Genomic DNA, 24,907 nt, shown 5'->3' with positions numbered 1-24,907 from the left:
AATATTAAAATACGGGTGCGAAGGAGACTAAAAGGAATAATAGGAATCAGGGAACGAAGAGGAAAAGACAGCTTGTGGCAGAGAAAAATTAGTAAAAGAAAGACGTGGTTCATTAACGATCAGGCACTGCTGTGGACGCCTAAAGGAAAAAGTGAGGCCATCTAGGATTATGGGATTTGTAGTTTTACAGGGCGTTAGCGTGGAAGATGGCGACATTCAGCTGCGCAAGCGCAAACGCATCTTCTGGCTGCGCATGCGCCTCAGCACTGAGAGTTCGCCGCTGGAGGGAACTGTGGAGCTTACGCGTGGCCTCGTGCCTTTTCTTGGTGGCGGGAAAAGTGGGTCGAGGTTGGAGGGGCTTGCAGAATTGTTGCAGTAGTTCTCTCTGTTCCTCGCTCCAGAAGGTAGCTATCTCTAATCTGGTTGCAGATGAAGATGTTAGGCGCAGCTAATCCTGGGATCTTTCGTCTGAGTTTCCTCGTCAGGGTGATAACTCTTACCCCTGCTCCTTAGAACCTCTAACCGCAAACTCACCCCCAGCCGACAAACAAAAGTAACCCCATTCTTTCTTACTGGCGGGCAATGACGGTCCGAGCGAGAATGAGGATTCTGGTGTCTCCGCGGGAGGGGCAGCTGAGGGGGAATTCTCTCACGATGGGGTTCTCGATGGGGGAAGAGAATCTAGAAAGACGCCGTTTTCCTCTTGGAGGGGCGTCAAGGACTTTTGACTGTGATACCTCCGACCTTAAGAGAGGCTTGGTGAAGGAAGGGCGAGGAAAAATGGGGATCACCAGAAAGTTCTTCCCTCAAATGTTAAGGGTGGGATTAAGGCCTTTTACTGTTCCGGACCTAGGCAGCCTGAGAGGAAAAATGGGGCGGCGATCTGGAAGTTGATGGCGACGTGCTGCTCTAGGCGAAAACAGCACAGAACAGGCAGGTGGCGGTCGGCAGCGAGGCCGCCGGGAGCGCCTGCGGCGGCAGATAGCGGGAGCCGGAGCCAGCCCCGGAAGGGTGCCTTCTTGTGATAGTGGCCCTATCTGAGCTTCCTGGCGCTCTCTGAACCGAGAAGCTGTAGTTCGCCATTTACAAGATTCTGTAGGAGCTTTAGGTGAACTGTGGTATGACGACAGGAATGTCTTGTCAGGTAGTCTAGTGTAGGCAGCAGGGGAGCTGGGATCTTCTTTCCCTTCTGTCTTGTTAAATGTGAACCATCCTCTCTGAGGAGAAAAGAAAAGAAAGCAGCTGTTACTGATTGAGGCATGAAAATAAGCAGATTAGACATTAAAGCCAAAAGGGAATCCAACTCCAGCTTAAAGGAGATTTTAAATAGAGTCTTTAAATACAGGTTTTTGAAGCTTGCAGACTTTAGGTTAGAGTATAATTCTAAAGGGTTGACTTTTATTTTCTTAAGACCACGGATTCCAGAAACAATATAGAGGGCATAATTGGATAGTGAGGAGGGAGAAATTTGTGAACACATTTTAAATGGGGGGGGGGGGGGAGGAGGGAAGAGAATGAATGCTGTTTGAAAAGTATTTACAGGACTGAATTAAGTCATTTAGCTACGCCAGTTCTCAAACATGTTATACTCTTTTGTACTCTTGAAAATTCTGAAGGACTTCAAAGATTGGTTTATATCCATGGCAGAAATTAAACAGAAAAATTTAAACACTTATTAATGTTAAAATAACAATAAACTCATTACATGTTCACATTTTTATGAAAAATATATTTTCCCAAACAAAAGGAAAGTTAGTGTGAACATGTTGTTGTTGTTTTACATTTTTGCAATATCTTTCATGTTTGGCTTAATAGAAGACAGCTGGATTTTCATCTGTTTCTGAATTCAATCTGTTATGATACAGGCTTACCTTGTTTTATTGCACGTCCCTTTATTGTGCTTCACAGGTGTTGTATGTTTTTTTGTTTGTTTGTTTTTTACAAATTAAAGGCAAGACCCTCCATTAGCAAAAAGATTACAGCTTGCTTTATTGTGATACTCACTTTATTGTGGTGGTTTGGCACCAAATCTGCAATATATCCAAGGTATGCTTGTATCTTGTTTTGGTTGAAGTATATGAGAAAATCCAGCCTAACACAGATAGTAGTTGGAAAAGGGAGAGGACCCTCAGGAGTCTTTGGATCACACTTTGAGAACTGCTGAGCAAGGTGATTTTTTTCTTAAAACCAATGTGATGATTTTCAGTGTTTAAGTGAAAGTCATTTATTAGCTGGTCAGATGAAAGTTGGTGGTATTTTGTATATTTATTAACTATTTAGAAGTATTTCTCTCTCTGAACTAGATTTCAGTATTTGTTATTGTAGGAGAAAATAATTAGTCTGGAGCAGAGGAGCAGAGACTTGAGTTGTCACTGACTTCCTGGCTTTCCTTTCTCTATTGATCAGGTTAGAGATTTTCTTTAAAGGCAACGTTCTTCATCACAAACCCACTCTCGATTAAGGGGAAGTGTTACACATCATTGCTTACTAGTATAGATTTACTACAGTTTGTTAACTCAATAATGATCCACAATTTTATCCAGTTGGTTGGGGCTCCAGTAACACACTTTTGCCTACAGAGGTCAGTAGAGGCTTAAATAATTATTTGAACCTAACTTGGAAAATTTGTGCATTTTTAGATTGATCAAAAAATACTCTATATTTTATTTAAAGAATTTAGAATTTAAAAAAATAACTTTTGAAGTGATAATATGTGTATGCTATAATATGTTAGAGATGCAAAAGGGGGTATAGTAAAAAGCTCCATTCCATACAGTTCTACTCTCCAGAGGCATATTATAGAGAGAGACATTTTAAAATTTTATTTGTTTTTTTTTCTTTTAAAAGATAGACATTTAAAAAAAAAAGAAATGTTGTCATCTCAAATCTACTAATTTTCATTTTTCATTTAGTATAGCTCTTCTTGAAATTTATATTACCTTCATAGGGACTTCTAATGATTATTTTTGGGATTCTGGAATCTGAGAGAAGATGTTTGTCATTTGTGGTCAAATTAGTATTCCTTTTGCAACCAATTTGATTCAGTTTCTAGCTGCTACTTAGGATTATCATAAAGAAAGAGACCAATTTGCTGTAGTGTTTCTCCCCCAATTTCCCATTTACCTTTTTCCTTAGAGCAAATACCTTTGGGGGTTGGTAGTGGTGAGTTATGATGCAAAAAGTGAGAAAATGTGCTCCTTAATATGAAAGGAAAAGTAGTTATTGCAGAACAACACATCAGAATTATCCACATTCAGAAATTAAGAAATAGAACAGAAAAAATACCAAAAGATAACTTAAAAATACTTTACACCCGGTCATGCTGTAGCCACACTAAGTCAAGTCCCAACACCTTTTGAATTCATCTTAGGAACCAGGGTGAGGAACTTTACACCCCAGACAACTGAGTGTTTACTATAATTTGGCCTTTTGAAGGTCTTAAAATTTTCAGATCCTTTAAAGGAAACTGTATATAAACTTAAAGATCCATTTTATGCTGCTTTGTGGGTTTTTTATAAGTGGGAGATGGCAGAGTTGGAAGATTGAATTGCAAGTCTAGGGCCTTCAAAGTACTCAAAACCAGCAGTCAGAAATAAGATCACTGAGAAGAATAGATGTTGTGTTAGTAGAATTTGAAAGCAAAGGCCTGGGTTCAACTTGGCTCTCCCATGTATTAACACTGAAATTTTGGGCAAACCACTTAACCTCCCTGCATATTTTTCATCTGTAAAAAGGGGAAATGATATTTTATGACCTCTATAACACTACCTGAGTTACAGTATTTATTATAACTGTTACAAAAATAAGAGTGAATTATATGCTTAAAACCTAAGAAAACTGGGTAGAGGGTTATACATTTAGGCTGATAAAAAAGCAGTTCTCTTCTAACAAGTGGATAGAAGTAATATCAATAGTGGAAAGTATAAATTGGAAAAATGTACAAATTATTGGAACATCACCCACAAATTGAGTCTCAGCTTTCTGCTGTGCCACAGATGGCTATAGATATATGAATATATAAAACTCTTCAGCACTTAAAACACTAAGAATTATTGCTAATCTTTAAAACAATAACTCTAATTATCCCCTGGCATGTAATTGGCATTGCTCAGAAGGCAGAAGTATAGTCAAGAAGGCAGAACAGCCCTAACTGGTTTGGCTCAGTGGATAGAGCGTCAGCCTGCAGACTGAAAGGTCCCAGGTTCGATTCCGGTCAAGGGCATGTACCTTGGTTGCCGTCACATCCCCAGTTGGTGTGCAGGAGGCAGCTGATCGATGTTTCTCTCTCATCGATGTTTCTAACTCTCTATCCCTCTCCCTTCATCTCTGTGAAAAATCAATTAAATACATTAAAAAAAAAAAAGAAGGCAGAACATGTAGTTCAGGGGTTCCAGGAAAAGAAATCCTGAACCCAAGAAGACAGGAAGAGAAGAAAGTTTAAACTCATGTTCAATCAGAGCTTTAGCAGTTAATTTCTCTTTTCTAACAGAGCACAAAAAAAGTGTAGCTTCTGAGCTGAATGATGACAACATTGCAGAGTAAAGAAGGTGAGTCAAGAGTGAGGGAGGTTCATTTTATAAATATCTTTCACTTTTCCCTTCCCAGATTTCTACCAAAGAGAAGCTCAGTTTACATATTTTTTATTTCTACTTTGTTAAAGTTACTACGTTTCTAGATACTTTGAGTAAAATATATTATCTTAGAAATAGTCCTGCTCAAGGAATATATGAACTCAAAAATATCTATAACATAAATTTGAGTGGGGTGAATGTCACCAGGCAGGTACAGAGTATTATGGAAGCTCAGAAGAAAGAGATATTACTTACACCTGGGAGGATCACTACAATTTTCTTTGTATCATCTGTAGATTTTAACTATATTTTTTTCATTTTCTCTTAATTTCCCATAAAATTTTGTCCGAAGTTAAAATAGACAAATTTTTAAATTTTTATATTTAAATAATTCAGTTTCTCAAATGCTTATATCTATCACCTTGCAATTACTCAGCGGTTCCTAAGCCTGGAAGTACATCAGAATCATCTAGATAGTCTTGTAAAATTTCAGATTCTCGGGCCTCACTTCAAAATATTTCATCAGAAACTCAGGGCAGGGCGATATGAGGGTGGGTGAGTAGAGACCTAGAAATATGAATTTATTAAAATATTTCTCCAGATAATTCTGATATGGTCAGTCAGTTGGCAGTGTTTGGCAGTCTCTGTGTTAGACTCTATGTTTCATAAATTCCATTTGATGATCAAATTTCTTTCAGAGTATGGGAAAGGATCAAAAAAACCCTTTATCCCACCTGCACAAAAAGTGCATAGCCTGATGCCCTATAACCCTAACTCACACAAAGAGGAGACTCTGGGCATCAGTTCCCTGGAGGCAGAGGCCGGACCAAACCTGCTAAAGGCCAAGTTAGAGAAGAAGGAGGAGGAAGCAACCACAGTGAATGGTCCATGCAGTGACCAGGAGAAAAAAGTAAAGGTTCAAGCCAACAAGCAAGCAGAGAAGAAAGAAAAGGTATCAGTCATACTGATGGGCTCTAGTGGGACAGTTTCTTCTAGTCATTCATCCTGGACAAATAGAATCTTTCCATGTTGGGGAAATTCATCTTATAGTTTCAGTTTTTTATTCCTTTTTTGGGGCTTCCATTTTTTTTCTTAAAAAGATAAAAAATGTTTTGATGACAGTATTTAGCAGGAAATAATGGTAGGTATGTAGGGGCTGAGGTGGTTTGGATATGAAAGTAGAGGTGGACAGAAATTTAATCAACTTTATCCATTTTTTGACTCCTTTATTCCCAGGAGATCTGGGATAGAGTTTGTGGAGTCCTTATATGCGATAGACTTCATGCTCTCAGCCTTGTGAGTTTACTGCCTCATCTAACAGAGGCTTTTCTGACTGGCCAGAGAGGAGAACTGGGAAAAGACGAGCAGTTTTCCTTCTCTACCCTTGTCTATGCAGGAAAAATCAAATCTTACCAATGAAGAGTTTGAGGAGATTGTCCAGATTGTTCTACAGAAGTCCCTCCAAGAGTGCTTGGGTATGGCTTATGGTGAGAGAAAAAGTTTCAGTTAGGCAGAGAAACTGTTACCTGAGATGTTGAGTAAATTGACAGCTTCCTTTCTTGCCTCCATCCTCTTAAGTAAGAAAGTATTAGATGGGACTTCGACATACTTTAAAATACTTCATCTTCTATCAAGGACTATAGCTAAACCACCTGAGATAGGGGGTGCAGACTTTTAGAAAAGTAGATTACATTGACTTCAGAATGTAAATACAGTTTCATCTAAATTTTTTAAAATGTAAGTTAAATTCTTTTCTATATGTTCAGAATTTACTTAGAAAAGATAAATTATTTTTCCCAGGTTTGAAGAATTTAGTTTCCATCTACCCTTGTATATTTTCTGTTTCCCATACTGTTTCAACATGCTCAAGGATTTTATTTTTAGAACAAAGGACTCTATAGCATAGGCCCCAAGACCCTATCAATAAGGTCATGGGGCTAAGGAAAATGATCTGATATTTTCAGCTATTCTTAGATATAATTCTATTCCTAGAGGAAAGTTTAAGGAAAAATTATATAAGACACAGTAAATAAAATAAAATTAACATTACCTGGCTATCCTGGAATGAGGCAGGTCAATCTGGAAAGGCTTTTAGAAGGACATAAATTTGTATTTTTTCCTGAAATTTTAAAGACTTAAAATTTTATGATATGACAAAAGTCCAAAAGTAGACTCTTCCAGGCAACAGGTGGAAGACATTTTAATGAAAGATTATAATTTAAAAATAATGGAGTGGTTATTTCTTAACATTACTTCTTTGCTTATAGTGTTTTGTTTTGGAAGAGATAGAATCTAGCCTTGATTTTGCAGAGACTTCCTGTGCCCAGCCCATAAGACATACCCAGTTAGACAAGGAACCAGGAATTGCTTCTTCTACTACTGATAATGATAATGCTGATAGGTAAGTTTATTCCTGTTAGGTGAGTTGATTACAGGGTGGACTTAATATTTATAAAAGGTTATCTATCTACCTACCTACCAACCTACCTATCTGGTCATTTTTTTTTCTGGTCATTTTTTGTATCTCTGTAAATTTGTCTCAGCTCAGGAAAGCTACCTGTTTGAATTGGGAAAAATAGGCAGGTAGATAGGTAAAATGACATCAGGAGGCCTTAGAGAGCCTAGGATTCTTCTATCCTCTTAAAATTTATTTTTGGATTCTTTTACCTTTTCATTTAAAAATATCTTATTTTCAGAGAGTGGGTAACGGTACCTCATATTCTAGAGATTCCAGCCTCTCAGGAAGATGGAATAATCCCTTCTAAGCCATACCAACCAGATCTTGCATCATCTGAGAAGAAATTCAGTAAACTCTCCTTAAGGAGAAGAAAGAAAAAAGCTCGTAAGTATAGTCAGATATACTTTGACATCTGGCTCAAATACCTAATCCATAAAATTAGGGAATGGGACAGTGGGCAGGCTGAGAATTTCCAACCTAAAGCTTGAAACTATCATGCTATGATTTTTCTTCCTTCATCCTTCTTTCTGCTTTATTATCTACAAAGAATCTCTCCCACATAACCCCGCCCTACAATTATTTTATCTTCCCAGAAGATGAGAAAATGAAGAAAGCCCAGCGAGGACATGAGCATAAACAGAAAGACCAAGTGAAGAAAATGGTTCAGGATCATGCTCAGATCAGGGACCAACAAAAAGGAGAGGAAAGTGGTTTTGGTAAGTTCAGCCATTGTTTGGAAAACTACTTGGGCTTGAAAACTGGAGATGAAGGAGAGAGGCAGGGGTTAGAATGTTAGAGGGAATTCTGCAAAGATTATAATTAATTTCTCATTGCTACTTGTAGAGGATATGCTGCTGAAGAAGAGAGAGAAAGATTTAATTCATTGAATTGTTTGTTCATATAATCTATAGTTTTGGGGTACCTGTTATATACCAGGCATTTTAGGAGGGCTGGATAAGTGCAGAAGAAATGAGTATAAGCCTGTCACAAGGGAGATAGTCTTCTAAGGAAGGTAGATAAAAAAGCTATAAGTTGGGAGTAGAATTGGAAACATTTCTAAGACAAGATACTGCTTGAGCCAGAACTTGAAGTATAATTTAGTCAGATGAACCAAGGTAGAAATGGGGGTGGATCAGAGTGATAATTTTCAGAGTTATGGAGGAGGACTAATGTTGGTAGCTTTTGGTCGTGCTTTGGGGTAGGAGGTTACAGGGGTAGGGGAGATAAGGCTAGAGACATGCAAGGGCCAGGTCTTAAAGGGCCTTGCATGTGAAGTTAAGGGAGTTTGGGTTTTATTTTATAGATAAAGAGGAACCATTGACATTAAGTAGGGGAAAATTGATAAGATTTCTATTTAGAAAGCTCACTTTGGCAATAGCATGGAAGATGAATTCCTGTGAACAAGACTAGACTCAGAAATAGTGATCCAAGCAAGGAAGATAGACAATATAGACAATAGCAGTGATGAAGAAGAGACAAATTTGAGATCTTTAGGAGACAGGATCACCATGATATGGTTACTAGTTGGATATGAGAGCTGAGGAAGAGTGAGGTGTGAGTGAATGAGTGGCTGAAAGGATTATGATCTAAAATGGAGAGTATAGAAGAAAAAGTTTAAGGTGGTGAATTCATCTGTGAGCAAGTTATGGGGTCTTTGATGAGATTTAGAGCTCAAGAAAGAGGTCTGGGTTGGAGATAGAAATTTCGGAGTCATCTACATCAGTAAGAATAGATGAAATTTTTCTAAGAAGAAGGTCGGAGTGAGAAGAGAAAAACACTGAGTAAAAAACCCTGGGGGACATAATGTTTAGGATTGAACAGAAGAAGAGCTGCCCAAGGAAAAAACTAAGAAGAACTAAGAGAAAATTAGAAAGGTAGAAGGAAAATTAGGAGAATGTAGTATCACAGATGCCAGGGGAGGAGAGAATTTCATAAAAGGGAGTATTTAGCCTTGTCAAATGCTACTATAGAGACATCAAAGGGGATAAAGATTTGAAAATGCTTAACCGATATCACAATTAGTAAGTCATTATGGTCTTGATTAGAGCAATTATATGGGTTGGTAAGGGTGAATGGCAGGTTATAGTTGGTTGAAGAATAAATACTTTTTAAATTAGTTTAGATGAGAAAACTAGGAGGGAGAAAATGGTAAATAAAAGGAGGAGTGGGTACAGAGTTAAGGGAAAGTTATTTTGAGCTTTTGAGCTTTCTTTAAAAAGAAATAGTCTTTTTTTTTTTTTTTAAAGAAATAGTCTTGACCTGTGTGTTACCAGCATATTTATGTGCTCAGGGAAAATTGTTTATATATAGAGAGAATTATTCTGAGAAAGGACAGCTTAGCCTTTGAGATTGGATGGATGGAAGATAAGGATGGATATAGATGTATTTCTTATTTTAACAATAGTTATTAATGCCTTATATTATTTGCCAGGCATTGTGCTAGGTGCTGGAAATATGTTGGTGAACAAAATAGATAATCCCTGACTTTATGGAATTTGCAGTTTTAGTGTATTGGACAGATAATAAACAAATATTTAATATGAAGTGATCTTGAGAAATTTTAGGATAAGAAATAAAATAGATCATATAGTATGTTAGTATTTTTAAAACTTTGAATATAAATACTTATAAATATAAGTAAATATAAATACTTATGAATATAAGTAAAATGAACAATATGGAGGAAAACAGGCTTGTGGCCCCCCCCCCAAAAAAAGACAGAACCCAAAGTGTAAGGAACAATGGAATAAACAGTCAGCTAGTGTTTAACATGTATATGTATGTCTATATAATTTTAATTATAGAAGCATAATATGGTTTGTACATACTTGAAAGAAAATTCTAGCAAGACTATGCAGTCACCAAACAAGGTAGTCCAGGGCAATAAACCACTCCTCATGTTATTATGACATGGTAATATAAGGAACTGGAGGTATTAGCCTAATTTGGGTACTCGGATGGTCTGGGTGGTACTGATCTTCTCCTGAACCTCTCAGTATTAGGGGAAGGATTGCACTTTATTTTATTTTTGTCAGAGATTTCTTTTTATATAGCTTGCCAAAAAAGGCATGCTTTAAGGTACAGGATGGCCAAGATTCTTCTTCAGACTCATAGTTACAACCAGAACCAAACTTATACAAATGCAGCCAGACAAGAAAACCAGTCATTATATGGAATGATTTGGGGGTGTCCCTTCTCCTCGCTCTGGTTGCTACCTCAATTCCACCATTGCTCTCCTGCATTTTAATTCAAGGTTTTCAAGCCAGGTTGAAGGCAGATTTTCCTTGGAGAGAATTTACACATTAGCATTAATGATGAATGTGAACACAGTTTTTATATATAAACTGAAAATTGGAAGAGGTAGTACTTTCCAGAGAGAAGGATGTGGGGATAGGAGTGGGCGTTCACACATCACAGTTCTGGCTGCTCCCATCAGGATTGCACTTTAGACTGAAAGATGGAAGTTCACCCTTTAGGCAGTGCTTGTGAGTCAGGTTGTGATTGTAGTGAATGTGTAAGCCTCTTGCTATAAAAGAACTACGCTTCCTGTTTCTTATAGTTGCCAAGGAGAGGTGAGTCCTCCTAGAGTAGGAAGTTAAAAGGGAAGTGTCTGATAAATACAACCAATTTCTGTTAAGTACTGTGAATGAAAAAAATGGAGTGTCATTAAAGGAAATAATGGAGACTCAATTAAAATGGGTCAGTCAGCCCTAGCTGGTTTGGCGCAATGGATGGAGCGTCAGCCTGCGGACTGAAGGGTCCCGGGTTCGATTCCGGTCGGGGGGCACATGCCTGGGTTGTGGGCTTGATCCCCAGTAGGGGCATGCAGGAGGCAACCAATCAATAATTCTCTCTCATCATTGATGTTTCTGTCTCTCTCTCTCTCCCTCTCCCTTCCTCTCTGAAATCAATAAAAACATATTTAAAAAAATAAAAAAAGAAATAAAATGGGTCAGTCAGGGAATTCATTTGTAAGGAAATAACATTTAAGCTGAAACCTGAAGGAATAGTAGAAGTAAGAGAAAGAGTTTTAGGTAGGGTGAAGTTTGGCATATTCCAGGTACTAAAAGAAAGCTGGTGTGATTGGAGTTCAGAGAGCAAGGGGAAGCAAGGCAGGAAAGTAGCTCTGGATAAATATAAAGAAGTAGGTAGTAACTAAATCAAAGACCATGTTACAAAGTGAGAATTTTTTCCGAAGTGCAGTGGGAAGCCACTGGTGGATTTTAACCAGGAGAACAACATCATTGAGTTAATGTTTTAGAAGAATCCAATTAGAGAATGAAGTATGAGGGGACAAGAGTGGACAAGAAGTTAGTATTAGATTAGATTTTTGGTGGCTTGGATTAGGATGATGAAATTGGAAACAGAGAAATGGATGATTTCAAGATATGTGTTAGAGGTAACTGTCAGAACTTGGTAATGAATTGGATATGGAGGGGGGGATGAAAGAGGAGAGAGTATGTTAAAGATGATTGGTTTCTGGCTTGAACATGTACATGAAAAGAGGTGGGGAAAGATGGAGGAAAAACAGATTTGTGGGATAAGATTAAGTGTTTGGGTTTTAGGTCCATTAGATTTGAGGTCATTGTGAGACATCCAAATAGAGTTACAAAAGAGCAAGATGGCTACAGATATCTGGAGCTCAGAACAGAGACTGTTAGTTTATACATCTCTGTGTTATCAGGTATGAAAATGTATTTCAAAGCTATGGGAATGGGAAAGTTTGCCTCAGGAGAAAGTGTAACATGGGAGCAAACATCCATGATTGGACTTTGGAACGCCAACATTTAAAGCTTTAATGGAGAAAAATGAGAACCCAGTAAAGGAGGAAGCTGCCAGAAAGATGGAGAGAGGGAACAGGAGAATAAGTGATCACAGAATCCAAGGAAACTAGTATTTCAAGAGTGAGAGGTCAACTGAAATGCTCTTAATGTGTGTTTGACATCAGTCTTCATTATCATAGAGCCATGTTGAGAGCCTCAAGCTCCATTTTCAGACACATCATCTTCTCCTCTTTCTACACTGTTTGAAAGGGAACTTTAAAGAACTGTTTATTGTTGTCTTTGAAGGTTTCATACCAAGCCATAAATATCTAGTTCTATGTCATTAGGATGATTTCCCCCCTCACTCATTTCCTCATGAATATTCATTATTTTCACAACCAACCACTTATTTTATTGATCTATGTTTACTTTTATAGTCCCAACCCCTTCTCACATTCTTTTTTTCTAGTCTTGCTAGGGCATCTCTATAAACATCCAAAAATATCATTAGCAACTATCTTTTCAGACTAATACATCATTCCCAACCAGTACCTTGTTCTTCAAAATTAATTAATCAAGAATGTGATCCATAATATGCTTTTCTGAGGATGGTTTCAATAGGATGGAGGGCATTTCTTATGTATTTAAAGTAAGATTTGACAGTGGGAGAGTGAACTTACTAGGGAAACATATTGTGAGTATATAGTGTACCCATGTGCCTAGTTATGTGATTTTTTTCTAGTAACACTCAATTTAATGAATATAGGCACAGAAAAGGTAGAGTGGGTTCATTCAGAGTTGTGTTTTACCTGCTGGGTAGGAGGAAGGACAGAGGGTCTAAGGAATCAAACCTGAGTAAGTACAGAGTAAAGAAAAGAGGTTGCTTCTGGATTGAGGGGAGGGTAAGAGATCTAGATAAAGTGAAAGTTGCTATAGGGGTCCTTTGAGCAAGTGAAGTGGGAGGACAGGGAATTTTTATCAGAGAAGGATATTTGGATAAGTGGTTCAAGGGAGTATGCAGTCCCTGCAGATGACCGGTGGGGCATACAAGGATAGGAGTGGGTTACTGAAGTGAAGTGGGTTATGAGATAGCATGGAAGAAAAGGTCAAAGAACTCAGAGAATGGGATTCTTTGTGAGTTACCCCTATGGAAATAGTGATCATTTGGAATGAGGCCAGGAGGTAGAGAGGAGAAGGCTGAACCAGATGTCAGCATCTTTTCAAGGGAGATGAGAGGGTGGTATATATAGTTCCATCACCTGGACCTCAAGGGAGGAAGGTTTTTATAAGAAGGAGATGGTAATGGTCTGGAAATGGCAATAGGGAATAAGGATGATACTGAATCCATTTTCTGGCCTGAGAGACATGAGATGCATGAGAAGGAACCAATTCTATTTAGAGAGCTGCGGGTGGGGTGGGGTCGGGTAGAGGCAATGTCAGTGCATCACCAGGTTTCAAAAATGAGATAGAGGGTCAGAGAAGAGGTTAAAGATATGTGGACTTTTGTTGCTTTTGTCTGGAATTCTAAAAATAACAGTGGAAGGGTTTAGGAAGGAAAGAGGAGAGGCTGTGTCGGGTACAGGAACAACTCAGAAAATGTGGGGATAGAGAAAGGTGGGGATGATGGTTTGGCAGGTAAGTGATAAAAGGAATGCTTTGCCCAGCCGCGGTGGCTTAGTGGTTGAGTGTCGACCTATGAACCAAGAGGTTATGGTTTGATTTCTGGTCAGGACACATGCCTGGGTTGCGGGCTCAATCCCCAGTGATAGGTGTATAGGAGGCAGCCAGTCAATGATTCTCTCATCATTGATGTTTCTGTCTCTCTCTCCCTCTCCCTTCTTTGAAATCAATAAAAAAAAAAAAAAAAAAAAAAAAAAAATATATATATATATATATATATATATATATATATATATATATATATATTTAAAAGGAATGCTTTGTCTTTCAGCAGGGCCTGAAGTAAATAGTTGATTGAGAAATGATGGACTTAGACCCGTGTTTTTGGAGGGGGGTGAACTTGGGGCTGTTGGTCCCAAAGGTTGCAACTTGATGATTTGGTGACGGATAAATCTGCTGAGATTCAGATAGGAACTCTGGATGTTGTACACAAAAGATGCTGGGTAGCCCTTCAAAAGAATTTTTCAGCATTGACATGCTAGCAGAGAACAAGGAACTAGCCAGAAGGATGGAAACCAACCTTTTTAAAGAACTGTCAATATAGGAAACACTTCTTTCTGCCCTGGGTGGAGGAGAAATGATGGCATGGTATGGTAAAAGACTGAAATGTGAGATCTGGGTTGTAAATTTAGCTCTGCCACAAATTTAGACTAATCTTCAGCAAGTCAGTTATCTTCTCTGAGCCTTTCTTTTCCCATTTATAAGTAAGGATTGGACTAGGTGATCTCTAAGGCTATGTGATTCTGGTGAGGAGTATATTGATTTTAAATGAGTTGAAGAAGGAAGAGCACATTTTTGAGTCTCATTTCAGTTTTTTCCCCCGTCACAGGTCAGTGTCTAGTCTGGGTCCAGTGTTCCTCCCCAAACTGTGAGAAATGGAGGCGGCTTCATGGGAACGCTGACCCCTCAGTCCTTCCAGATAATTGGTCCTGTGACCAGAATACAGGTAGAATGGAGTGGAAATGTTTATGGTGTTTTTTTTTTTTTTTGTTCCACCCTCTTTCCCTGCATATATCCTTTAAATTAATTATGTTGTAGGTGTAGTTTCAACTCCAGGGATCCTTATAGTGTCTAGAGAAAGAAAACGATCTTCTTGTCATATCAAGATGAATCTGGCATAACGGGCTAGAAGAAGACAACCTAAAGAGTTATGTTGTCGGGAGGGGCATGGAATCTGAACATATTTTCTGAGACCAGCCAATGTGGTTCAGTGGTTGAGCATTGACATATAAACCAGGAAGTCATGGTTGGATTCCTGGTCAGGGCACATGCCTGGGTTGCAGGCTCGATCTCCTGTGGGGGGTGGGGGAGGGTGTGTGTGAGGCAGCTGATCAATGATTCTCTCTCATCGTTGATGTTTCTATCTCTCTCTTCCTCTCCCTTCCTCTCTGAAATAAATAAAAACATATAGAAAAGCACATGTATGTTCTGAGAGAATTCCATCTTTTTCAGCATTAGTCTGACCCTGGAAATCCTGATTAGATTATTGGTATTGGGTTGGATAGGAAGGGATATGGAATATACAGGGAAAAGCAGGTAAGAAAGATCCAATGGCATAGAATTCTAGAATGTTTGAAACTACTTGAAAGACATTATGATGCTCTAATTCAGCCCAATTACTTTACAGATGAGAAAACAGTGTCTCAGAGAAATTATAGTCATAATGTTACATAGAAGGGTCAAACAATGTAGGATATAGAAGCCTGGAATCTCTTTCTCTAGAGCAGCGGTTCTCAACCTGTGGGTCGCAACCCTTTGGGGGTCGAATGACCCTTTCACAGGGGTCGCCTAAGACCATCGGAAAACACATACATAATTACATATTGTTTTTGTGACTAATCACTATGCTTTAATTATGTTCAATTTGTAACAATGAAAATACATCCTGCATATCAGATATTTACATTACGATTCATAACAGTAGCAAAATTATGGTTATGAAGTAGCAACGAAAATAATTGTATGGTTGGGGGTCGCCACAACATGAGGAACTGTATTAAAGGGTCGGGCGTTAGGAAGGTTGAGAACCACTGCTCTAGAGTATAAGGAGGCAGCACTCCCACTTCTAGGTTGCATTTCCTCCAAGGGTCTTTGTTATTCTTCCTCCGTGCCCGTTTCCCAGGTGCCCTTTTGGTCATACCTGCTGCCTATACCTGTTTCCTGTTCTATCTCCTGCCCTCATCCAGGCTATTTTCCTTCTCTTTTTTGGCAGACTTGGAGTACAATCACTGTGATATCCCTGAGGAGACCTGGATAGGGCATGAAAGTGATGTGGCCTATGCCTCCTACATCCCAGGATCCATCATCTGGGCCAAGCAATATGGTTACCCCTGGTAGGGCGCCATGGCATACTTGGAACAGCCTCCATGAACTTGAGAGTGGTAGATTCAAATAGAGAAGGAAGGAAATGGGAAACATTTACAATGGAAATGGTACCTGCCTTAGCCATGGCTGGGTGCCTCAGTTGGAGCATTGTCTGGTACACTGAAAGATTGTGGGTTTGATTCCTGGTCAGGGCACATACCTCGATTGTGGGTTCAATCCCCAAGGCAGGGTGCATACAGGAGGCAACCGATTGATGTTTCTCTCTCTCCCTCAAATAATTTAAAAATCCACAACATATCCTCAGGTAAGGATTAAAAAAAAGAAAAGACATGGTACCTGCCTTAGAAAAAGCATGGGGTGGGGGAGAATATAAAGTACTAAGCTTGGAGGCTTTGAAAGAGCATGTTCTCTAGAATTTCATAGTGGATGTTGTATTTCCCTGGAAAAAAGAGTCTGACAATTCTATCCTGAATGGGTAGAAAGAGGAGAGTGGCTCTACAGCATTTTTAAAACACTGAGATATTAGGGATAAAGTAAGAGAACAAGGGAGGGTAGGATGGGTAATTTCTTCATTGGAGCTGTCCCTAGTCAGAAGACTTTGTTCTCAGACTTGCTGGAAGGCCTAAGGATAAGATACTTTTACAAGGAAGATCCTAAGCTTCTTTGTACATTGATGACAGTTACTTCAGTCTTCAGTCATTTGGTAGTGACCACTGGGAGGGATTGACGGGGGTGGTGGTGTCTGACTTTGGTTACAAAACATATTGCTCCTTTCTTTACATGTGTATTAATGAGTTTGTGTTCTATTCATCTAAACCCATCTCTTCCGTCTCCTATATCCATCTATCTTCTTCAGGTGGCCAGGCATGGTAGAATCTGACCCTGACCTGGGGGAATATTTTCTTTTTGCTTCTCATCTTGATTCCTTGCCGGTGAGTTTTCCTGATTCAGGTAGGTGGTCAAGCCAAAGTAATGACCAAAGTCATCCTAACAGATGCACAGAGTTAGAACATAGGCATAGCCAGCAGACATGAGCAGAATCAGACACTTAGCTGGAGTGACAAACAGAAATAAATTCTCACACATAGAAACAAACTTGTATCTAATTAAATATTTATTAGGACATGTGTGTTTTGATAAATTTGCATTGGTTAGGATTACTGAGGTCAGGATGGAAGAACAATGAAATAAGTGGGTCAGGTGGATCAGTATAAAGGAGCAGAAGAGGCCCAGCATCTCCTTCCTTGTGACTCCACAGTGCTTCCCCTCCTTTTCTGGCTGGAGGGCCAAAGCAAGGAGAAAGACAAGAGGCCATAACATAACCATCTTTCATTTCAGTCTAAGTACCATGTGACATTTTTTGGAGAAACAGTCTCTCGTGCTTGGATCCCAGTCAATATGCTAAAGAACTTTCAGGAGCTGTCTCTGGAGCTAGCCGGAGTGGTGAGCAACCCTTGGGGGTCAGTTGTGATACAGCAAACTTGAAAACGAAATTTTCCCTTTATTAAACCTGATATTCTCCCAGGGGAAGCTGAATCAGGAGAAAGTCTCATGTCTGACCAAGTGTGCAAGGGTGAGGTTATTCATGAGGGACTCTTCTATCTACCAGGATTGTAACAAGATAGTCATTTTTTAAAATCTTTTCCCCTGCCTTCAGATGGGAGGCCTTCCTGAAGACTAGTTTTCTACAGTTTAGCCAAAGCAGGTGTGGTGGAAACGAGGGCATAGATTAACTCGGGGTTTCTCAGTCTGGAGACTATTGACATTTTGAGCCAGATAATTGTTTCTTGTGGAGGGCTGTCCTGTGCATTGTAGGATGTTTAGCAGCATCCCTGGGCAACTAGCCAGTAGGAATCCCCCACCCTTGGTTGTGACAACCAAAGAGTTGTCTCTAGAATTGCCAAATGTCCTCTCGGGGGGCAAAACCTCCCCTGGCTGAGAATCACTGCATTAGCTATAAATGAGCAGAGGTCCAGCAGCTTAGGGGCTGTAGAAAATTAGGTAGTGAGTATTAAATCAAACAGCTGGATCTAAAGAAACTTATGAAAAGCTTAAAAGTGTAATCATCTGAAGTTCTTTAATCTTGCCTTTTCAAATTTCCATGGGAATTACTTGGGAGAGGACATCAAAATGTTGGTTGAAAACATTGCTAGGAATTGGTGAGGGTTTCTTGTTGGGGGCTAAGTGAGAATTGTGTCTCTGAGCTCTAAAGATTAATAAGAGTATCATGTCAATACCAGGAGCTGGAAATAAATGTAGTTAAAGATAATATCTGGGTCCGGCCAGCATGGCTGAGTGGTTGAGCATTAACCTATGAACCAGGAGGTTACGGTTCGATTCCCAGTCAGAGCACATGCCTGGGTTGCAGGCTCGATCCCCAGTATGGGGTGTGCAGGGGTCAGCCAGTCAATGATTTTCTCTCATCATTGATGTTTCTATCACTCTTTCCCTCTCCCTTCCTCTCTGAAATCAATAAAAAATATTTTAAATATTTTTTAAAAAGATGTCTGGTGAGCAGTATATTGGGGTCACATCTCAATATTTATCATGACTCTACTCTTCCATTTCAGAAAAAGTGCAGATACAAGGACTGCAGCCAGAAACTGGGGGCAGCCATGATAATGGCTCAGGAGGCAGAACAGATCGGTATTCAGGTGGGAAAGTGATCAGACAACATACCAGTTCCTCTTTGGGACTTGAGACTCAAAGCAAACCATGTGTTCGCTGCTGCAAAAAATTGGTTTGTGCTTCTCTGTTATACAGTCTTAGTCTTAGAACTACATAGTCTTTTCTCCCCAGGCCAAATTCCCTCAATTCCTTAACTCATCCATTCTTTTCCTTACCCTTGGATAAATGGGATCTTCTCTCAGTCCAGACAGAGACAGTTTGTGGTAGGGGGCTAAGATATAAAGTCAAGTCTCAGATATATGTACCTTAACATCTCTTTTATGCAGAGTCAGTGTTTACCCTCAATTTCTGCCTTTGGGGGTGGGTGGAGAATGACAAACAGTGAATTTATCTTTCCCAGTTACTTATTGAATTATAAACTGGAAAAGAGATGATAATATGATTATATATTACTTTACTACAATATGTTATAATAGTTAATCTCCACAAAAATATAGGTAAATCTAATGTGAAATTTCAAGTGAAAATGGTATGGAATATAAATTCAAATCCTATAACTAAAATCTTGAAGACAGAGGGCAACAATAGTTCCTGGAAGAGTAGTAGATGATGCTTTTGTTTCTTGGTTCCCTCAGGAGCGGGTTAAATTGTTTGGTTTCTGGAGCAGATACAGTGGATCTGACAATAATGGGGAAGGAAAAGGTAGGATACGTAGGAGGCAAAGACTAAAGAGGGAGAGGAGGGATTCCTTCATGAGGACAGCAACTGAAGCTTTTCTTTGTTTTATATCTGACTAGAGGACTGGTGCAAAAATTCGTGCATCGGGGGCGGGGGAGCAGCAGGGAAGGGGGGTCCCTCAGCCCAGCCTGCACTCTCTCCAATCTGGGACCCCTCGGGGGATGTCCGACTGCCTCTTGCATTCCGGGACTGCTGGCTCCTAACCACTTGCCTGTCTGCCTGCCTGATCACCCCTAACCACCTCTGCCTGCCTGCCTGATCATCCCTAACTGCTCCCCGGCTGGCTTGATTGCCCCTAACTGCCTCTGCCTCACCCCGCACCAAGGACCCAGGATTCCCTCCTCCAGCCAGTTGCAGGCACCCGGGACCTAGGCTTCCCTCCCTCTGGCTGGCTGCAGGCACCCAGGACCCAGGCTAGCCACAGCTGCAGGAGACCATGGGTGGGTGGCTTTGCCTGGGCTGCAGCCACAGGTGCCCAGGACCACAGGGCAGGCAGCTTGTCCCTCTCCCAAGCCGCAGCCTGGCTGGTCCCCATTTCTCTCTCGCAAGCTCATTTGTGCCTGACTGGTCCCCATTCCTCTCTCCCCAGTGTTGAGTGTCTGAGCCGTTAAGGCATGAGGGTGTGACAACCATTTGCATATTAGCTCTTTATTATATAGGATGTTATCAGCCTAGTTCTAGATTTTTATAATAGGAGGTTTTCCATGAATACCATTGGGCCAGTGTTGGGGATGAATAGATGAATGGATGAGTGGAGAGAGGAATGGAGGAAAAAAGGGGGCAGGGAAGGAGGGTGCACATTAAATAGTGATGAGACTTTGAAAAGGGTTGAACTGTGATAATCTCCTATAGGATCATGATTTATGGAGAAAATACTACTTGGACATGAAGGGTAGAGTTAGAAGATTGATTCTCTGGGATCAGCTCCATTAACTCATCACCTATTTTATTGACTAAATGATTTAGCTTTCCTTCCTATTCCTGTTCTAGACTTAATGCTCACTGGGGCTAAGAGCCCAGATTACTTCTTGGAGAAAGAAGAGGAAGAGTCAGACTTGGAGAAGGAGGAAGAGGAGGGAGAGAAAAAAGTAAGATTGATCTTTGGGGCTCCTTTTAGGAGAGTCCTATAGGGCATCTGTTGGCATGGGTCATATTTACTAAGGAAGTATCCTGTCTCTGCCTCAGGAAACCCTGACAATCCTGTCTCTTAGGGTCTCCAAGGAATTTCCTTGATTATTCTCTCTAATATATCACATCCCTGGGAACTTATTTCTCTTTTAAAGATTTTATTTATTGATTGACTTTAGAGAGGGAGGAAGGGGGAGAGAGAGAAACATCAATTTGTTGTTCTACTTATTTATGCATTCAGTGGTTGATTCTTGTATGTGCCCTGATTGGAGATCAAATCCCCAACCTGGCATATCAGGACAATGCTCAAACTAACCGAGCTACTCAATCAGGGTTAGAACTTCTTTCTTTTTTTAAAAAAAATGTATGTGTGTATGTATGTATTTATTCCTCACCAAGAATATTTTTTCCATTGATTTTTAGAGAGAGTGGAAGGGAGGAAGGAAAGGGAGAAGGGGGGGGGGGCAGAGGGAGGGAGGGGAGAGAGAGAGAGAGATAAACATGGATGTGAGAGAGACACATTAATTGGTTACCTCCCGCACATGTCCTGACCAGGGCGGGGATCGAACCTGCAGCCCAGGTACATGCCCTTGACTGGGAATCGAACCTGTGATCCTTCGGTGCACAGACCAAAGCTCTGATCACTGAATTGCACCTGCCAGGGCTCTTTTCTTTTTTAAATTTATTGATTTTAGAGAGAAAGAAAGAGGAAGGGGGAGAAAGAGAGAGGGGGGGGAGGGGAGGGATGGGAGGGAAGGGAGATATTTGTTGTAACACTTATTTATGCATTCATTGGTTGCTTCTTGTATGTGCCCTGACTGGAGACTGAACCTGCAACTTTGGTATAGTGGGAGGACATGCTAACCAACTGAGTTGCCCAGTCAAGGCAACTTCTTTCTTTCTTTTTTTTTTTAGGGCAACTTATTTCTTGATTACCATCTCAATTCCTACCGTAGTTCTTTGGTTCTGACTGGAGCAGTTTCAGAGAACACCAATTTGCCTCTATTCTCTCTTCCCACTATGTGGACACTTAGGATATTCATTCACTTGTTTCCTTAGTCTCTTTTCAGGCACTGAAATATACATTTTTTTTCATATTTGAAGAGACTTTTTAGAGTGGCGCTAGGTTCACAGCAAAATTGTGAGGGAGGTACAGAGAGTTCCCATTTACCCCTTCCTTATACATAGCCTCCCCCATTATCAATATCCCCCACCAGAGTGGTGTATTTGTTATAATCAATAAACCTACATTGACATACCCTAACCATTCAAAGTCCTTAGTTTATATTACCGTTCACTCTTAGTGTTGCACATTCTGTGGGTTGTACAAATGTGTAATGACATGTATCAATCACTATAATATTGTACAGAGTATTTTCACTGCCCTAAAAATCCTGTGTGTTCTACCTGTTCATCTCTTCTCCCTTCCCAAGTATGCCTCAATCTTTGACAACCTCGAAGGTTGTCAAAGGATCTTTTCATTGTCTCTGTAGTTTGCCTTCTCCAGAATGTCATATAGTTGGAATCACAGTATGTAGCCTTTTCAGACTGTCTTCTTTCATTTAGAATTATGCATTTAAGGTTCTTCCATGTCTTTTCATGGCTTGATGCCTCTTTTTTTCCTGAGTAATGTTCCATTTTCTGTACGCTCCACAGTTTATTTACCCATTCACCTACTGAAGGATATCTTGGTTGCTTCCAAGTTTGAGCAATTATGAATAAAGTTGCTATAAACATTGTATACAGGTTTTTATGGGAACTTAAGTTTTCAGCTTCTTTGGATAAATACCAAGGAGCTTGGTTGCTGGATCATATGGTAAGAGTCTGTTTAGTTTTGTAAGAAACTACCAAACTGTCTTCTAAAGTGGCTATATCATTTTACATTCCCATCCCACTAGCAATGAATAAGAGTTCCTGTTGCCTCACATCCTTGCCAGCATTTGATGTTGTTAGTGTTTTGGATTTTGGACATTCTAATAGATGCATAGTACTATCTCATTGTTGTTTTAATTTGCATTTTCCTTATGACTTATGATGTTTATCATCTTTTCATGTGCTTACTCGCTATCTGTATATTTGGGGTAAGGTTTCCATTAAGGTGTCTGGTCCATTTGTAAATGAGGTGTTTTCTTTTTAAAAATTTTTTATTGATTTTTAGAGACAGAGGAAGGGTGTTTGAGAGAGACACATCGATGTGGAAGTGAAACATCAATTGGCTGCTCCCTGCATACTCCCTACTGGGGATCAAGCCTACAACCTGGGCATGTGCCCTGACCAGGAATCCAACTGGCAACCTTTTGGTGCACAGGAGGATGCCCAACCACTGAGCCACATTGGCCAGGATGGGTTATTTGTTTTCCTGATGAGTTTTATGAGTTCTTTATATTTAGATAACAGTCCTTCATCAGATATGCCTTTTGCAAATATTTTTTCTCAGTCTGTGGCTGTTGTCATCCTTTCTGTAGCATCCCATTTTATTAAAAACACAATTATGTAACTTCATTTATCTTTTCTTATTTTTCTCTCCCATACTTAGGACCCAACTTTGCCCAGTCCCAAGCCAGCCAAAATTCAGACAAAACCCCCCAAGGCAAGAGGTAAGCAAGCCAGCAACTGTTACTGTGTTACAGTTAAGGCAGGGAGGAAGCAGAGAGTGTAATGGGCCTGCAGGTAGCTAGAACTTACTGTCTCAGATCTAGAACCTGAGAAAACATGGCAGGATCATGCTAGTGTCATTGGAGAATCTGTAGCGTCCTCATTTCTGAATATTGAATTATAAAATCTTAGAAATGAATGTTTTAAATTCTTAGCAAGAAGGATAACTTTCTAGAGAAGAACCATGAGGAGAACCATGAGGAGAAGATGATGGGAGTGGGGGAGAGGGGAGAAATATTGGGGAGGGGAGAGGAACTGAAGGAATTTACTAGATTAAGATTAGCAGAAGATGCAGGGCAGAGACTTAAATGTGGGGAATCAATGGACCCTTGAAAAGTTGTTATTTAGGGAGAAATAAATGTTCTTCATGGTGGGGGTGTGGGGTGATGCAGGCATAGCGGATGGACGAGATGGGACTCAGCAAGGGAAGTCAGTGAAGAGATCTCTTGGAAATGAACCTGCAGCTGCTCCTGTACCCATAATGGGAAGGAAAAAAGTGCATGGGAATTCAGATCCTGACCAGCCAGGTAAGGCTCTCCAGTGGTTCTCAACCGTCTTAATGCCGCGACCCTTTAATACAGTTCCTCATGTTGTGGTGACCCCAACCATAAAATTATTTTCGTTGCTACTTCATAACTGTAATTTTGCTACTGTTATGAATCGTAATGTAAATATCTGATATGCAGGATGTATTTTCATTGTTTGCAACCCACAGGTTGAGAACCGCTGCTAGACTTTGGAAAAAGTTTGGGGAAATAGGGTTCATGTCTATATCTCCTCTCCCTGGATAATTTTAAATCAATTCTACACTTTTTAATTACTTTAAAAAGAACAAAAACTGGCCAAAATGGCATCTCTCAGATTGTAGAATGCAGTACACACTATCTATAATAATAAAAGTGTAATATGCTAATTAGACTGGACATCCTTCCAGATGACCTTCTGGAGGAAGCCGGGGCTGTGAGAGAAGCCCGGGTCCTGGGTGCTGGAGGGAAGCCTGGGTCCCAGGTGCCAGAGGGAAGCCAATGCCGGCAGCTGGGGGAAGGAAGGCCTACTCTTGCACAAATTTTGTGCATCGGGCCTCTAGTAGAAACATAATGGTTGTGGATTTGATTTGATCCAGAGACCCCAAAAGGTAAGGAGGAAGGAACTAACATTTATTGAGTATTGTCATGCAATGGCTAGATAGATATGTCTATGTTGTTCCCTTTCGTTTTTTCAATATCTCTATGGCTGGATATTTACCATTTCAATTATAAGGAGACTGAGGCTCAAAGAGTTTAAAATTTGCTTGTCTCATGTCTCTGTCATACGGTTAATCCATGGCTTGAATCCAAGTCTTTCTAACTCCAAAGCCTATTTCTTCCTATTGAGAACGGTAATCTTTTCCAGAGTTTTTTTTTTTTTTAATATAAATTTTGGAGTTTGATTTGTCAAAGGTAAGGACAGATGACTTAATAAGATTCTCAGTTCTTTCACTTTTTCATTTAGGTCCTGAGAAAAAATTTAAAGCTCCCCAAAGCAAGGCTTTGGTAACCAGCTTGTCTGAAGAAAAAGAGGTTCTAATGGTGTCAGAGGGCCTGAACCTACCAGCTCATCACAGGGCCTGTCCTGCCTCAGGGAAAGGAGAGCCTGGACCTCAAGAGCTACAGGAGGCTGGAAACTTCCCTCCTGACGATGAAGCCTCCAGTGACCTGGACCTTGAGCAACTCATGGAAGATGTTGGAGAAAAGGCAGAGCAGAGGGTGGAGCTGCAGCATAGAGATGACATGGAGGAGTTCACCTTCTTTGAGGAGTAGTTCTGTGCTCTCGTGTTCTCTTCCCTCTTCCCTGAGAGTAGGAGGGAGAGCCTCTCAAAGGGCCCCAGAGAATTATTGGGATTGGCCATTGACTACAAGATTAATTCGCTGAAGTCAGGGTTGTATGGTTTATGTGTTAATAAAATAGGTTACTGGCTTAAT

At 40.1% G+C, this 24,907-nt stretch overlaps 1 protein-coding gene across 6 annotated transcripts; it reads left to right on the top strand.

Annotated features, from left to right (window-relative positions):
* The first annotated feature begins 291 nt into the window (after positions 1-291).
* Positions 292-24,906, top strand: ZCWPW1 (zinc finger CW-type and PWWP domain containing 1). 6 transcript variants are annotated; one of them, XM_070412661.1, is made up of 17 exons: positions 292-404; positions 4,490-4,547; positions 5,270-5,523; positions 5,968-6,058; positions 6,882-6,972; positions 7,268-7,413; positions 7,623-7,745; positions 14,302-14,418; positions 15,685-15,805; positions 16,654-16,729; positions 17,136-17,240; positions 18,368-18,451; positions 19,061-19,127; positions 20,154-20,251; positions 22,828-22,888; positions 23,339-23,473; positions 24,438-24,906. In XM_070412661.1, the coding sequence occupies exons 2-17, from the start codon at positions 4,520-4,522 to the stop codon at positions 24,743-24,745; spliced, it is 1,905 nt and encodes a 634-aa protein (XP_070268762.1). In that variant the 5' UTR covers positions 292-404; positions 4,490-4,519; the 3' UTR covers positions 24,746-24,906. The 6 variants fall into 6 exon arrangements, with proteins under 6 accessions (XP_070268762.1, XP_070268768.1, XP_070268763.1 ...); XM_070412662.1 differs by lacking the exon at positions 292-404 and having other exon boundaries at positions 4,313-4,547; positions 7,626-7,745; XM_070412663.1 differs by lacking the exon at positions 292-404 and having other exon boundaries at positions 4,314-4,547; positions 5,968-6,046.
* Position 24,907: the final 1 nt, after the last annotated feature.

This window comes from Myotis yumanensis, unplaced genomic scaffold (assembly GCF_028538775.1).
Source record: "Myotis yumanensis isolate MYYU_CA2020_CCGP unplaced genomic scaffold, mMyoYum1.0.hap1 SCAF_4, whole genome shotgun sequence".
NCBI classification, from domain to species: Eukaryota; Metazoa; Chordata; class Mammalia; order Chiroptera; family Vespertilionidae; genus Myotis; species Myotis yumanensis.
This window is presented reverse-complemented; position numbering and strand designations above follow the sequence as displayed.

Bases quoted from the DNA above. Each gene is read 5' to 3' on its own strand.
- ZCWPW1 (XM_070412661.1), top strand. From the start codon at position 4,520: ATGATGACAACATTGCAGAGTAAAGAAG. The intron at 17,241-18,367 runs GTGAGCAACCCT...CTTCCATTTCAG, and splicing joins CTCTGGAGCTAGCCGGAGTG to AAAAAGTGCAGATACAAGGA. The intron at 23,474-24,437 runs GTAAGGCTCTCC...TTTTTCATTTAG, and splicing joins TTCAGATCCTGACCAGCCAG to GTCCTGAGAAAAAATTTAAA.